A 12,223-nucleotide genomic window follows, 5' to 3' on the forward strand; every position below is an offset into this window, starting at 1 on the left:
AGTATAAAAGAATAAGATACACTAGTGTAAAAGGAAGATATTACTGGTTTGCAGAATGCATATATATTATTTGCATGTATTCAAGATAAAGACTAAAATAACTTGCTCTTTGGCCTAAATGTATCTCAAACTAGTGTGACAGTATTATTTGTGCTCAAAAACCTTTCTTTCATAATAATCATGGTGACTATTGATATAATTATATGTGCACACACACTTACACATGCATCATGTGTTAATTCTATTATGTGGTATGGGTGCAGTCCTTTAGTGCTTTTCAAAATTATGTTTCTGTTTCAAGGGCTTTTTCATGGAGCTTTGTGATACACACAGGTGTATATGTTATAAAGTTGACAGTTTAAATATATATATATATATTTAATGTATTTATACATATATATATTTAAACTGTCAACTTTAAATTTTTGGTAGGCATTACAGTGACAGTCTTCATCAGCTGCTGGCTACTAGCGATCTTTTTTCCTCACATTCCCATGGAAACAGGTCTAATTAGCACAAAATTGTTTCTAAAAATTAGTATTGTATTTCAAAATGGCGTCTTTACTGTCACTTATATAATAACTATGTTCTTGTAATGCAAAATTAAAACACAGGTTTTATGTTACCTGTCTGGTCACTGGGTCCAGTTGCAGATTCATTCTCAGGGAAAAGGGTATCAGAGTAGGCAGAACACAAGACTTCTTTTTATCACTTTCAGATTTTATTATTTTGTTTGCTAATTACTTACTCTCCAGATATTAGATTTCAGGAAACTTAAGCAATTAACTGTTAGAGTTTTAGATTTGCACTAAAATACAAATATATATTCCAATTAACTTGGCACTGATTTAACTACTTTTTGTTGCTTGCCTGATACTTTTTTTATTTTATTTTTTTTTATTTTTGATGACAACCTTATTTTTAATAGCTTGTTTAGCTTCCCAATTTTAAACACTTGAATGGCATTTTCTGTTTCAGGTTTCAATCTTGAGCTAAGATAGTGCAGCCAAAACAATTCTGTCATTTTTGACAATGACACTATAAAAGAGCATTGTTTTGCATGTATTTAAAATACTGTGGTTAATCTTGTCATGAGAAAAAAAGGAGGCTCCTCTGAGAAGCTCCTGATGACATTCTGCTTTGAGGAAGGCCTTGTGGGAGGAATTTTTCCTTGCAAGCTTCATGGATATCTGCCCATATTTGGCCAAAATCTAAATCCATGAAAAATCTCCATTCACATGTTGTACATAAATTATCCAGAGCTTCCCATTCAATATTGATAAAGGTTTTGTCTGCACTCAGGATGCTGCAGGGTGGGGCAGCAATTGTATTCCAGAATTGTAGACAGAAAGGAACAATCTTCATTGTGCTTTCTTTTCTTGCCATTCTGGACCAAGGGAGAACAAGCAGAAAGCTGCAGACTTCACATTAAGAGACCAAAAAAAAAAAAAAAGACTCTGTAGCATTTGGTATAGAAGAATGCGTGTGACACACAATGAGTATAAAGGAATTTTGAATACATTTTTTGGTGGGGTTCTTGGTGTAGCCTTTGGCTTGTGTGCAAAGTGCCTTTCTGTTTATGCAGTGTGTATGACAGCTTTTGGTAAATGTTTTGTACCATGACCAAATAACAGAAAAGTTGTATTTACAAGGAAATAAATCTAGTGTTAAAGCAAATGAGAATAATGAATAAAAATACAGATGTAGCTAGTAAATAGGGAATATATCTTTGGGTTTACTGTTATTTTATCTTATATTTCTTATGGATAGGACTGGGGATAAAACCCAGCTGTTCAAGGACCTTACAGACTTCCCTCTCATCAGTAAGAAAAAGGAAGAGATCCTGGAGGTGCTGTCTAAAATCCAATTACATCTTCTGGAAATTCGTAAACAAATTAGGAATCCTTCTGCAGAGTATGTTACAGTTTCTGGTCAAGAGGTAATATGGTATCTATTATGTATGACTGTATCCTTGTGTTTGTGTAGAAAGTGGTTTGAAACTGGGGCTTAACTAGAACTCTTCATTTAGTATGATGCTTGATGAGGTCATTTGATTATATTCTCTTGTACAGCTTTGAAGAACAGTTTTCTGACAGTCGCTTTGTTAACTCAATTTACTTTAGTGATTTAAAGAATAAAAATACATTAGTGCAGATGGATTTGCTTCAGTAATGCTTTTCTGTATATGTAAAAACACTTGCATACTTCCGAGGTTAACTATGTGACTATTAAGTGCTGAAATATTCTCAGAGAACCAGGAAATACAGTGTTAGGTTAATTTGGAGAATGGTAGAATGATTTTGTAAGTACTGATTAAGACTCTAATTTGAAATATATGAGCGAAGAGGAACAGTATTAAAGAATGACGAATGTTACTTTACTGATTTTAATTCTTAGAAACAGTGCTTGTGGTCTGAACTGTTGTGTGTATGCTAGATGCTCTGCAGGTATGGACAGGCCATGCTTCAGTGAGATGAGAAGTTGAGTCCAAAGAAGGAGAGAGAACAGGTTCCCACAGACTTGTGGGGGAATCGAAAGGAGCAGTGAGGTAGCACCGTTCAGCATTATCATTTGGGAATTAACATGAGCAAGCCAAAGGAAAAATCCATGGAAAATTGGGAAAATAATACTGAGAAGCAGTGAGGAAATAGTTTGCCAGTTGAGGGTAAAAGATATTAATTAGTGAGGAACGAGCAGCATTTGATAAAGACATCAGGTGAATATAGCTTTTGATGGTGACATTGAGAAGAAAAAACACGTGACTAGCGAGTTGGGTAGGCTGTCTTCATGGATGCTGGAGTCCAAGAGAAAACGGGAAGAGTATTGTGTGAGGAAGGGAAGAGCCGGGGTTTGAAACGTTTCTCTCATATAGGATGATTTGAGGGGTGGATGAAGACAGCTGTGTGGAGGAAGGAAGAAGAGAAGAATTGATTAAAGGCTGGGGAGAGCCTGAGGGAGTAGTCAGACATGAATTGGACAGAAGAATTTCAGAAACCACAAGTCAGCATGCACATTTTAAGAGAGAGGACCATTGCAGGATCAGACAGCTCATAAATAATTGTAGACCAACAGATCTATCTTGGTTTATGCTTGAGAGGAGCAGAAGAGATTGTGAGTAGCTGTTAGCTAATTTCATCTGGTACAGTTGTTTCAGTGACATCAAGAGAGGCAGTAGAAAAACGGTTGTAGAAGATGGTCAACGAGGTAAGGAAAGACGCTAAAAGAATGGAAGTAATGGAAGGGTAATTGAGTGGAAGGAGCAGAGCACAGGTATAACAAGAGTCTCTTTGAGATGAGGTCTGTCTTCCTCACATCTGTCTGTTAAATTCTTAAATTCTTGTAGCATACTGATAGATGCAGTAGTATGCAAACACTTCTTAGCAACTATCACGGGCAGAAGTAGGGTTCTCTGGAAGAGAGTGAAGCTTCAAGGAACTTCTGTGCATCTCCCCAGTCTGAACATCTTTTTAGGGAACAGGCCTTCACAGAGAAAAAACAGAGTCAAACTATTTTCTGTTTAATGTGTGCCCCCAAACCTGTGATTGTGGAAGGTTTTCAGAGTCAGCCCACAGTTTGTTGACTTAGATGTGTTGTGAAGTTCGTGTTACAGTTCTGGTGAAGCTCCAGATGACACATATCTTTTCCAAAATGTGAGGTCACACACGTATCTATTTCATCTTTTGTTTCCAGACCTCTACTGTAATTTGTTATAGATATTAAACAGGACAGAAAGCTGTCCAGATAAGGATAGCATTGCTGTTTGTTTCAGGCAGGATTTAGAGGGAAATTGCTACATTTGGCAATTATTTGCTTCCTGCATGGCATAAGCAGTGCTTTGGACCCAGTTTATTTAATACTGCAATTATTTATCTAATAGAGCTAAGAATTAGACAGTGAAAAAGCTAATGCTTTTGTTGCTTTGAAGGAGGTCACAATCTCTTTGCTTATTTCTCACTAGCCACACAAACAAACCAGGCGATTGAACTGTTTATGTTTATTTAGGTTGTTTTGAGTTCAGGCATCCAGCATAGACACAAATGTGGTATTATTTTCTGTCTTCCTTTTGTAAACATAGCATATTAAGTTGTTTTGAGATGAACTTTAGAAAAAATGTAATACCAGCACATCAGCAGCAACGCTAGCAGTAGCAATAGTTGGCTTGTTTTCAAATCTTTGCAGATCTCTACTTCTACCTATTTTCAGTCCTATTATCTCAAGTGCATTATGCAATTTAAGGGTTTCAACCATACCAAATATTTTAAGGGTATCTTAGGTAAATTAAGAACTAGCGTATTTTGTCCTTTGTAGAATCTTGTGCTCATTTTAGGATTATTCTTGTTTGTACTTGAAGGTGATTGCTGACTGTTTTGATGTGGTAAGGAAGGTTTTATCTAAATCACACTAACTGCAGTGGAAAAACTTTGTGAGATGAGAGTCTGATGGTTTGCTGTAAAGGTGATCAGACTCTGGGTTAATTCAGTCTCTGCTAGAAATTCATTTTGCAGGTGAATTCTTTTATTCGAGAAAGCCTCAATTCTTTGACATCTAGGACCTCAGGGAAGGTTATAAAGATAACCAATGTGAATCGTATAAAATACTGTAATAAACACATCGTGTAATTTTCAGTGCTCTCAGCCTGTTAGTGCTGTTTTCCCCTGTTCATTCTCTTTCTGACCTCAAGCATATCTAAATTTGAAATAATGTGCTGTAGATACAGTGCTAATATTTGAGATTTTGAGTTCTTGTTTATGAACTGTTACAGGTAAACGTGTCTCAGTATGAGTCGTTGGTCCTTAGTCAGGAAGACATGTCTCTCTGACAAGCAATAGCCTCAGTGGAGGTGGTATATAATGTAGGATCTGTGTAAATAAATTGTGTGCTGAATTGGTGCATGGCTAGGTCAGGATCAGGTAAGCAAAACTCACATAATAGATTTGGTCTGCTTTTGGCCTGATGTGCAAGCAGAGCATGTTAGTGGTTGGAGGAGTGGAAGAGCAGAGAAGGGACAGCAGCATGGCACAGGAACACCTCAGGAATGGAGTCACTGGTAGAAAATGTTCATGTCATGACCTTCGCTTCTGGGGAAAAAGCAAGTTAGTTACTGCTGGTCTGCTCAGCCTCTTCAGGTTGAATATGGCTTTCCTCCAATGCAGGCAAATTTCTTGTTATATGAAGAATATTACTCTGTAGTCTTCATAACTACCTGTGATATGTAATACTACATTTCTGTTTATTTTAGTTTTTGATAGAAGTCAAGAATTCCCATATATCACGTGTGCCATCAAGCTGGGTTATGGTTAGCAGGTATGTAAAATGTCTTTCAAGTTTGTTCTGTTCTAAAACATGAGAAATAAAATACAGTATCTTGGTGTTACAGTTAATTCCACACACATTCTTGTTGCTCCATGTGGTTTTTATTTTTAAACTGAAAGCCAACAAAACCAAATTGTTATGTTAATTTTTGCCATAATAGGTTTGGTTTAAAAGCACACAAAACCAAACTGAAGAACTGGAGTTCTTATTTTTGTTGTTGTTTTGTTTTCTTTTCTTTTCTTTCTAACATTGCACTAGATCCTTAGTGCAATACTTTACTTTTTTGATTTGTCAATGATATTTACTGGTGTCAAAACTACTGTCTTTATTCAGTTGTGCCTGTAGTTTTTAGGTACAAGCCTGTAGTTTTTAGGCACAAGCCTTTCAGAATGGTAAGTGTTTTATTATTTTATTCAGATAGGTAAAGGTGTCTGTGCAAAGATCTGTTTGTGCATCTCAGTAAACTCATTGTATTTAAAATGTCATTTTACTTATACGCACAAGTATTACTTGGCTTGTACTTAGTGTTACGTGAAGTAATCATGATTTTTGATAGTAGGTTAAAGAGAGGTGGACTGAACTATGTAATAGGCTTTTTTTTCCTCCTCAGACATTTGTTTTATTATTGAAGCAGGTCAAACACCTTGGTGTTATAATGTATGTACACCAGACATCTATCACCAGAAATAGGCATAATAAAGGTGAACTCTAAAGTGTCGTTATTGACTTATGCAAGAAGTATTAGAAGTAAACAGAATAGCCAGAAATAAGAAAATGAAGAGCAATAAAAATTAAAAAAAAAAAAAAGGCAATTAAACAACAAGAACAAAAATAAAAATAAGTCTAGGAATGTCAGAGTCCTTTAATAAAAATATATAGGTAAATAGCAAGTGCCCCAGATGAAAACTAGTATATGTGCATGACAGCCTGTAGTTACTACATTTATTTCAGACTGATCATAGTTTTCCTTTTTAAGGTGTTTTTTTATTGTAATTTTTTGTATATGCAGTCACAGAAAATTTATCTAATTGTGCAGCATATTGCTGGACAGAATTTTGTGAAATACATATACTTCTGTGGTACGTGCTATAGTACGAAAAACATTTTAAAGGTTTTTTGAATGGATAGTGGTGCAGCAACTGGTCACTTTATTCACGGTATAGATGACTGGAATCAATAGAGCTTAGTACCACCATAAAATAACTTTTTTTTTTTTGACATACATTTTCAAGGCTTACAGAGAATAAGAAAACTTGTCCAGTTTTGCATATAGATGGTATAACTGATTGCTTAGTAACCTTGATTTCCTGTTTGGCTTTTCTCTGTCTTCCAGCACAAAAGCTGTCAGCCGTTTCCACTCTCCTTTCATTATAGAAAATTACAGACATCTGAATCAGCTTCGGGAGCAGCTAATCCTTGTCTGTGGTGCTGAATGGCTAAATTTTCTAGAGTAAGTCTACAAAGTAGGACTCATCATTTTATTTTATTTTATTTTATTTTATTTTATTTTATTTTATTTTATTTTATTTTATTTTATTTTATTTTATTTTATTTTATTTTATTTTTGCTACAGGAACAGAAAAAGATGTTTATCTTTTAAAAAAAAGAAAGAGTTGATAGTTGTATTGCTCACAACAAATATGAAGATATGGTCAAAATACTGTTCTTGAAGTTAAAGTATTTTAAGGCAAGACATTTACATACAGACCTGAGAGCAGATGTGATATCTCCAGATTTTGAAATTCTGATGAAAATGTATATTTAATAATGTTAAGTGACTCTCAAAATTTGAAAACTAGTATGATAGCACTAAGAACCTGAAAGTGCAACTCTCTGTGAATGAACGAAACTGAATCTAGTATTTTTATTATGTATTTATTAATGATGTACAATACAAATAAGATTTTATTGTATAAGCTAAGCAAATTCTCCTTTGACATTAATTAATATACAGTATGGTTTCACTGTTAAGTGTACCGTTATTGAAAGAAAAAATAAAGTACAATTGCAGTGTTAGAGTTTTTGAGTGAGAACTGTTCAGGGTATTCAGGCAGTCTCCTGGATGGATGTAATTCTACACAATTGTATGCTATGTATGATAACCCTGCAACTAACTGTGAGTCTCTTAGAAGGTAACTAGAGTATTATCCCTCACAACTGTCATTGTTTGTCTCAGATCAGAGTTTCAAACGAACTTATTTGACTGTTTAGTCAAAGGATCTTCAAAATGGGAGTTTGAAAATGATTTCTCAAATTTATAAATACCTTTGACTTTTCAGGTGTTGGGTTATTGGATATTTTTTCACTTGTATGAGTTACAGACCACTGAACTTGTTCCTCATGTCATGCAGTGATTACCGGCTGACTTTCAGTTGTGCTTTTTTTCCCTGATACTGAAACCTAGCAAGTTCCCTTTGAAGCTGTCTCTACATGACAGGGATTTTTTACCTTCTCTGATCTACCATCACACTGAATTTCTGCAAGTAAACATTCCTATGCCAAAGTTGTCTTCTAATTATGTATATGTCATATGTCAGTAGTCTTGCCTGTAGCAGTTTTCTTCAAAAAGACTATTTTTTTTTTAGCACCAGGTCAACTGCTTTAAATACTGGACAGACAATGGATACACATCATGTATCTTTTAAAGAGAAGCGATCAAACTGATGCAAGCATTTAAATGCCAAAATGTTTCTAAGTTGTGTTCCGTACCTCTCTGACATCCTGTCTGGGGGTTGGCTGCTCCAGCAGTGGGCCCTCTGTGGCAGGGGATGGTGGTTTTCCTTGAGGGTCCCACCTCTGTGTTGCAGGATGATATTGGGCTGGGTGTGCCTTTGGCCTTAAGTGTGTCAGCCCCCCAGTGCTCTGGAGTTGGTGTAGAGACTCCCTGCTGTCAAATGACCTTGGCAGTCAGAGCAAACAGAGTGGGAATTAAGCTGATCCTGCAAAAACATGAGTAGACTTTGAATCATCTAGCTCCATGAACAGGATGCACTGCGGGAGAATCTGTGGCTGAGGATGGAACAGTAGGAAGCAGGTGGTTGGGGCCAGAGAAGGGACAGGAATCTGTGTAGGACCTCTCTGACAGTAGCTAACTTAGCTGCAACACAAAAAGGTGCCCCCAGTACCCTATGTTAATACTTTTACTTGGCCAGTGATGGTTTCTGATTAACTATCAGCGGAGTCCTGCTGCCAGCACTTGCCTAGGAGCAACTCTTGTTTTATTTGTGATCTCTGTGCAGCTGCGGAGCCACAGGTTGACCACCCCAGTGAACAACATCAGCAGTATTTTGAAATACTACTATTCTAACAGTCATTTAACATTCCAGAAATTATCTATGATGATTAGTTGCTAAATGCTCTATTAGATTTCCTGTTTTAGTAAGTATTAAAATGTGTTTTCTTCCTGCCAGCCCTTCAAAATCCTTGTGAGGTCTGGAAGTCAGGCTTCATCGTTTGTGGCTTTTGCATTACCTTCGGTTCTGTAAAGGCTGTAGGTGACATACATGTGGCAAAGCCACAGTTTCCCCTTCCCTTCATTGGTGCCCAGGACATGCTGAATGTGATGCCATGAATGTAACTGGGGCCAAGGTTTTGCCTCCTAGTAGGAACTCAGAAATCCCGTTTATTTGGTAGGAACGAGAAAACACATTCCAGTTTGCTCTCCTCAAGCTGTTTTGGCTTTGTGATCCCGTAGAGTAGTTTGGTTAAATAATATTTGTCACTAAATTAGCTATCTAAGTTTGAGTTGACCTGTGTTAACCTCTCTGCACTTAGATCTGCTGCTTTTCACGTTTACCTTGCTGTTTTCAATGCTGATAGCAGCATACAGTATCCTACCCTCTCCCCACCTTTTTAAATTCTGCTCCCATACTGGATTTATATTCCAAGTTGTATCCTTGAGACCAGGAGAGGAGAAAATGAATTCATAAGTGCTAAGAGAATGAAGTCTACTGAAAACGGTGTTCTCCTGGTAACTTCATTAATGTACTGGGTGAAACAGTGCCATAAACGGAAAATGAATTCTTGAATTTTCTGTTGTATATACCATATTTTGTTGAAATTGTAGACAACAACTGTATTCAGGCACTTTTATTATATATATTTTTGACTTTAGTGTATGATTGAAGTGAATTGGCACTTGGGATTCGTTAACATTGTGATAAACAGTGGCGTTTTTACAGACCTCATTTAGGCAGCAGGGATCAACTGCAGACCCCTTGTATGCTATTTAGCGAATTTCATTTTGTCTGCTTTTTTGTGCTTAAAAATAATTCCCTGTTACAACAGAATCATGAAGTCCATCGTGATTAAGATTGTGTCCTCATATGGTAACTTAATACACTGCTGGGAGATTTGAATTCAGAGTAATTTAAAGATCATAGGAGCCCTTTGAGAAACCTGCATGGGGTATATTTTGACAATGCATTTGTATCTGTATAAAATTTTTTAATTTTTTTTCTTTCTCCTGTTATTTTTCCCTGTTTTGGAATAGCCATTTTAGTGAACATTATCACCCTGTGTCTAAAGCGATTGGTCACCTAGCAACTATCGACTGTCTGTTCTCATTGGCACAGGTGGCTAAACAAGGAGACTATTGCAGGTAATCAATTTTTAATTTTTATTTAGGGTTTTATAGGGAATTTGAGTATTTAAAATAAATTTCAGTTGAGTTTGTGTAGTACAGTATGTATAATTAAAATTGTTTACAGTAGTTTTAACTTAATCTGATTTTGCAAAGCAATGCTTTTAGCCTTATTTCAAGACCATAAATGTTGCAATTCACATTTGACAGCTTCCACTTGTCTATCTGTTGTTTCACATGAGTCTAGTTGATGATATCTCACAAACACATAAATATATGTTTAACTTTGCATGGAAACCATGTCCATGCTCCTTATTATTTTCCCAGAGAGGTCTTTCTAATACCAAAGTTTCTAAGGTTTATGAGGTGTTTCAAAGATGTATTTCGGGTAAAGACAGGTAAATACTAATGCCACCTGCTACAGAAGTGATAATGTCTTACCTATGACAGTGTGTTCAGATCTGATGAGCTGTGCACATCCCTCCACCTAAGACCCGTCCATGCATACCAGGCAGTGCAGCCTGGGACTCTAGCGGTGCCAAGGCTATCACTCTTGCTCTCTGAGTTGCAGAAGCACAGCGCTTCAAGTCCTGCTTCCCCGAGGTTGGTCTAAAGCTGGTTCCTGAGCTTGCACACCCTGCAACTCCTGTGTTCCTCCCCCATCACAAGCCCACGTCTCTTGCCTCCGCATGGAGACTGTCACCTTCACTGGGGTGCCCATTTCCATCCTGCAAGGTGTCTGTCCCTGTAGACATGGAGACACACTGAGACACTAATTCAGCTTGCTGAGAGCTGTCCTGAAGGCCTGTAGTTACTATTTCTGAGGTTTACTGTATACACTTCTGTACGGGGTTAGTTTCCAGTCTCCAGTTTCCAGTAAGTGTTTTCATTGTGAAGCTGCACCACAAGTGGTACAAGTGATCAGACGATTACTTACAAACAAACATCTGAATTAGTGACGTTTGAGACCTGTGAAAGTACAGCAAATTAAATGTGTAAGGAGGAAGGGAAGTCAACTTAAATACACTTCTGATTTTATACAGAAGATAATAAAGAATATAAAGATAATATTGATCACTGTGGACTCTTGGGATCTTGTGTGCCTCTATTAGAATCTCCTTGAAAGTAATTGCTCACTTATTTCTGTATACTCAGATGAGAAAACAAACTGAAATCTTATTAATTCACTGCACAGAGTTTAAATAATTCACTGAATATTAAAGAGTGGCTTAGAGCTTATAAACCGTCAGGGAGGAGACTCCTTAGCTAAACCTCAGCCAAAGGGAAGATGTCAATAATTAATTCTGGAGGTCTACAGAAAAGAAAATGAGACTTTCATATTAACTAGTTCAGGTATTTCTGAGGAGTGTTTTTTAAGGCATTTAAATGAGTTGTGAAGTTAGCAGCACAGGTGCTCCACACAGCTGTTGGAAAGAGCTAAGTGTCTCTTACAGCTTCCGCGGGTCATCCTGGGACACCCATGTTGGGAGACTCATCCTTTACAGGAATGATGAACAAAGTCAGGGCTCTCAGGCAGCAAAGTTACATATGTAAGGATGATAATTCAGGTAGCCCAGACATCATCATCATCTGATATTTGTGTTGTCCACTCTGCAGTTTGTAAATTTATTAACTTTCTGGAATTCTGTTGGAAAGATGCTACATGACTCAATAACGTGTTAAGCATTCCAGAGATATTTTTTTCTTTTCTTTTTTCTTTTTTTTTTTTTTTCCCTACTGCATGACACATGCTTGTCACATTGTGAGGACATAGGGCAGGAAAGACCTTTTGAATGACTGTGTCTGAGGCTTTGCTTCTGTGGGCCCCATTGTCTGAAACGAGAACAGGCAGTTGGCAAGGCTCGTGGCATCCTGAAACTACATCCTGTCTCAAAGCTTTGTGGAAGGAGACACGACCAGTTAAAAAAACATGGTGATTTCCAAAGATGAGGGTAGAATTTTAAAATAGCAAATGGATCATTTAGCTGACATCTCTCCTTCTTGGCTCCAAAATGGAGAGGTAGAGGAGGGATGTACGTCTAGGTATGTGCTCTTCCCTTCTCAGACCATCCTGTTACAGCTCCAAACTAGTTACATATCTGACAAGAGTGGAGAGTGAAATTTCCTTTTTTTGTACCCTAAGACTCAGCCCTTACTGACTTCATCTCAGCTGTGTAACTGCTGGAACTGTCCGTATGCTGAAAAAAAAAAAGCTAAACAAACAAAAAAACAAAACCAAACCCCACACAGCATTTTCAGCTTGCATCTCTTTCCCCAGTGACTTCTGTTCCTAATATGCCATTGTTTTATCTCCGTTTTCCTTTCTAA

The 12,223-nt window shown here is 37.0% G+C and overlaps 1 protein-coding gene across 2 annotated transcripts in view; it reads left to right on the forward strand.

Moving 5' to 3' along the window:
• Window positions 1-12,223, forward strand: part of MSH3 (mutS homolog 3) — a 113,588-nt gene that overhangs the window by 69,793 nt on the left and 31,572 nt on the right. For both annotated transcript variants that reach the window (XM_040540627.1, XM_040540626.1), the window contains exons 15-18: window positions 1,771-1,939; window positions 5,240-5,304; window positions 6,647-6,763; window positions 9,806-9,913. In XM_040540627.1, the coding sequence (XP_040396561.1) occupies window positions 1,771-1,939; window positions 5,240-5,304; window positions 6,647-6,763; window positions 9,806-9,913 (459 nt within the window). The remainder of the gene's footprint in view (window positions 1-1,770; window positions 1,940-5,239; window positions 5,305-6,646; window positions 6,764-9,805; window positions 9,914-12,223) is intronic.

The sequence above is a fragment of the Cygnus olor genome, chromosome Z, assembly GCF_009769625.2.
Source record: "Cygnus olor isolate bCygOlo1 chromosome Z, bCygOlo1.pri.v2, whole genome shotgun sequence".
In the NCBI taxonomy this organism is placed as follows: domain Eukaryota; kingdom Metazoa; phylum Chordata; class Aves; order Anseriformes; family Anatidae; genus Cygnus; species Cygnus olor.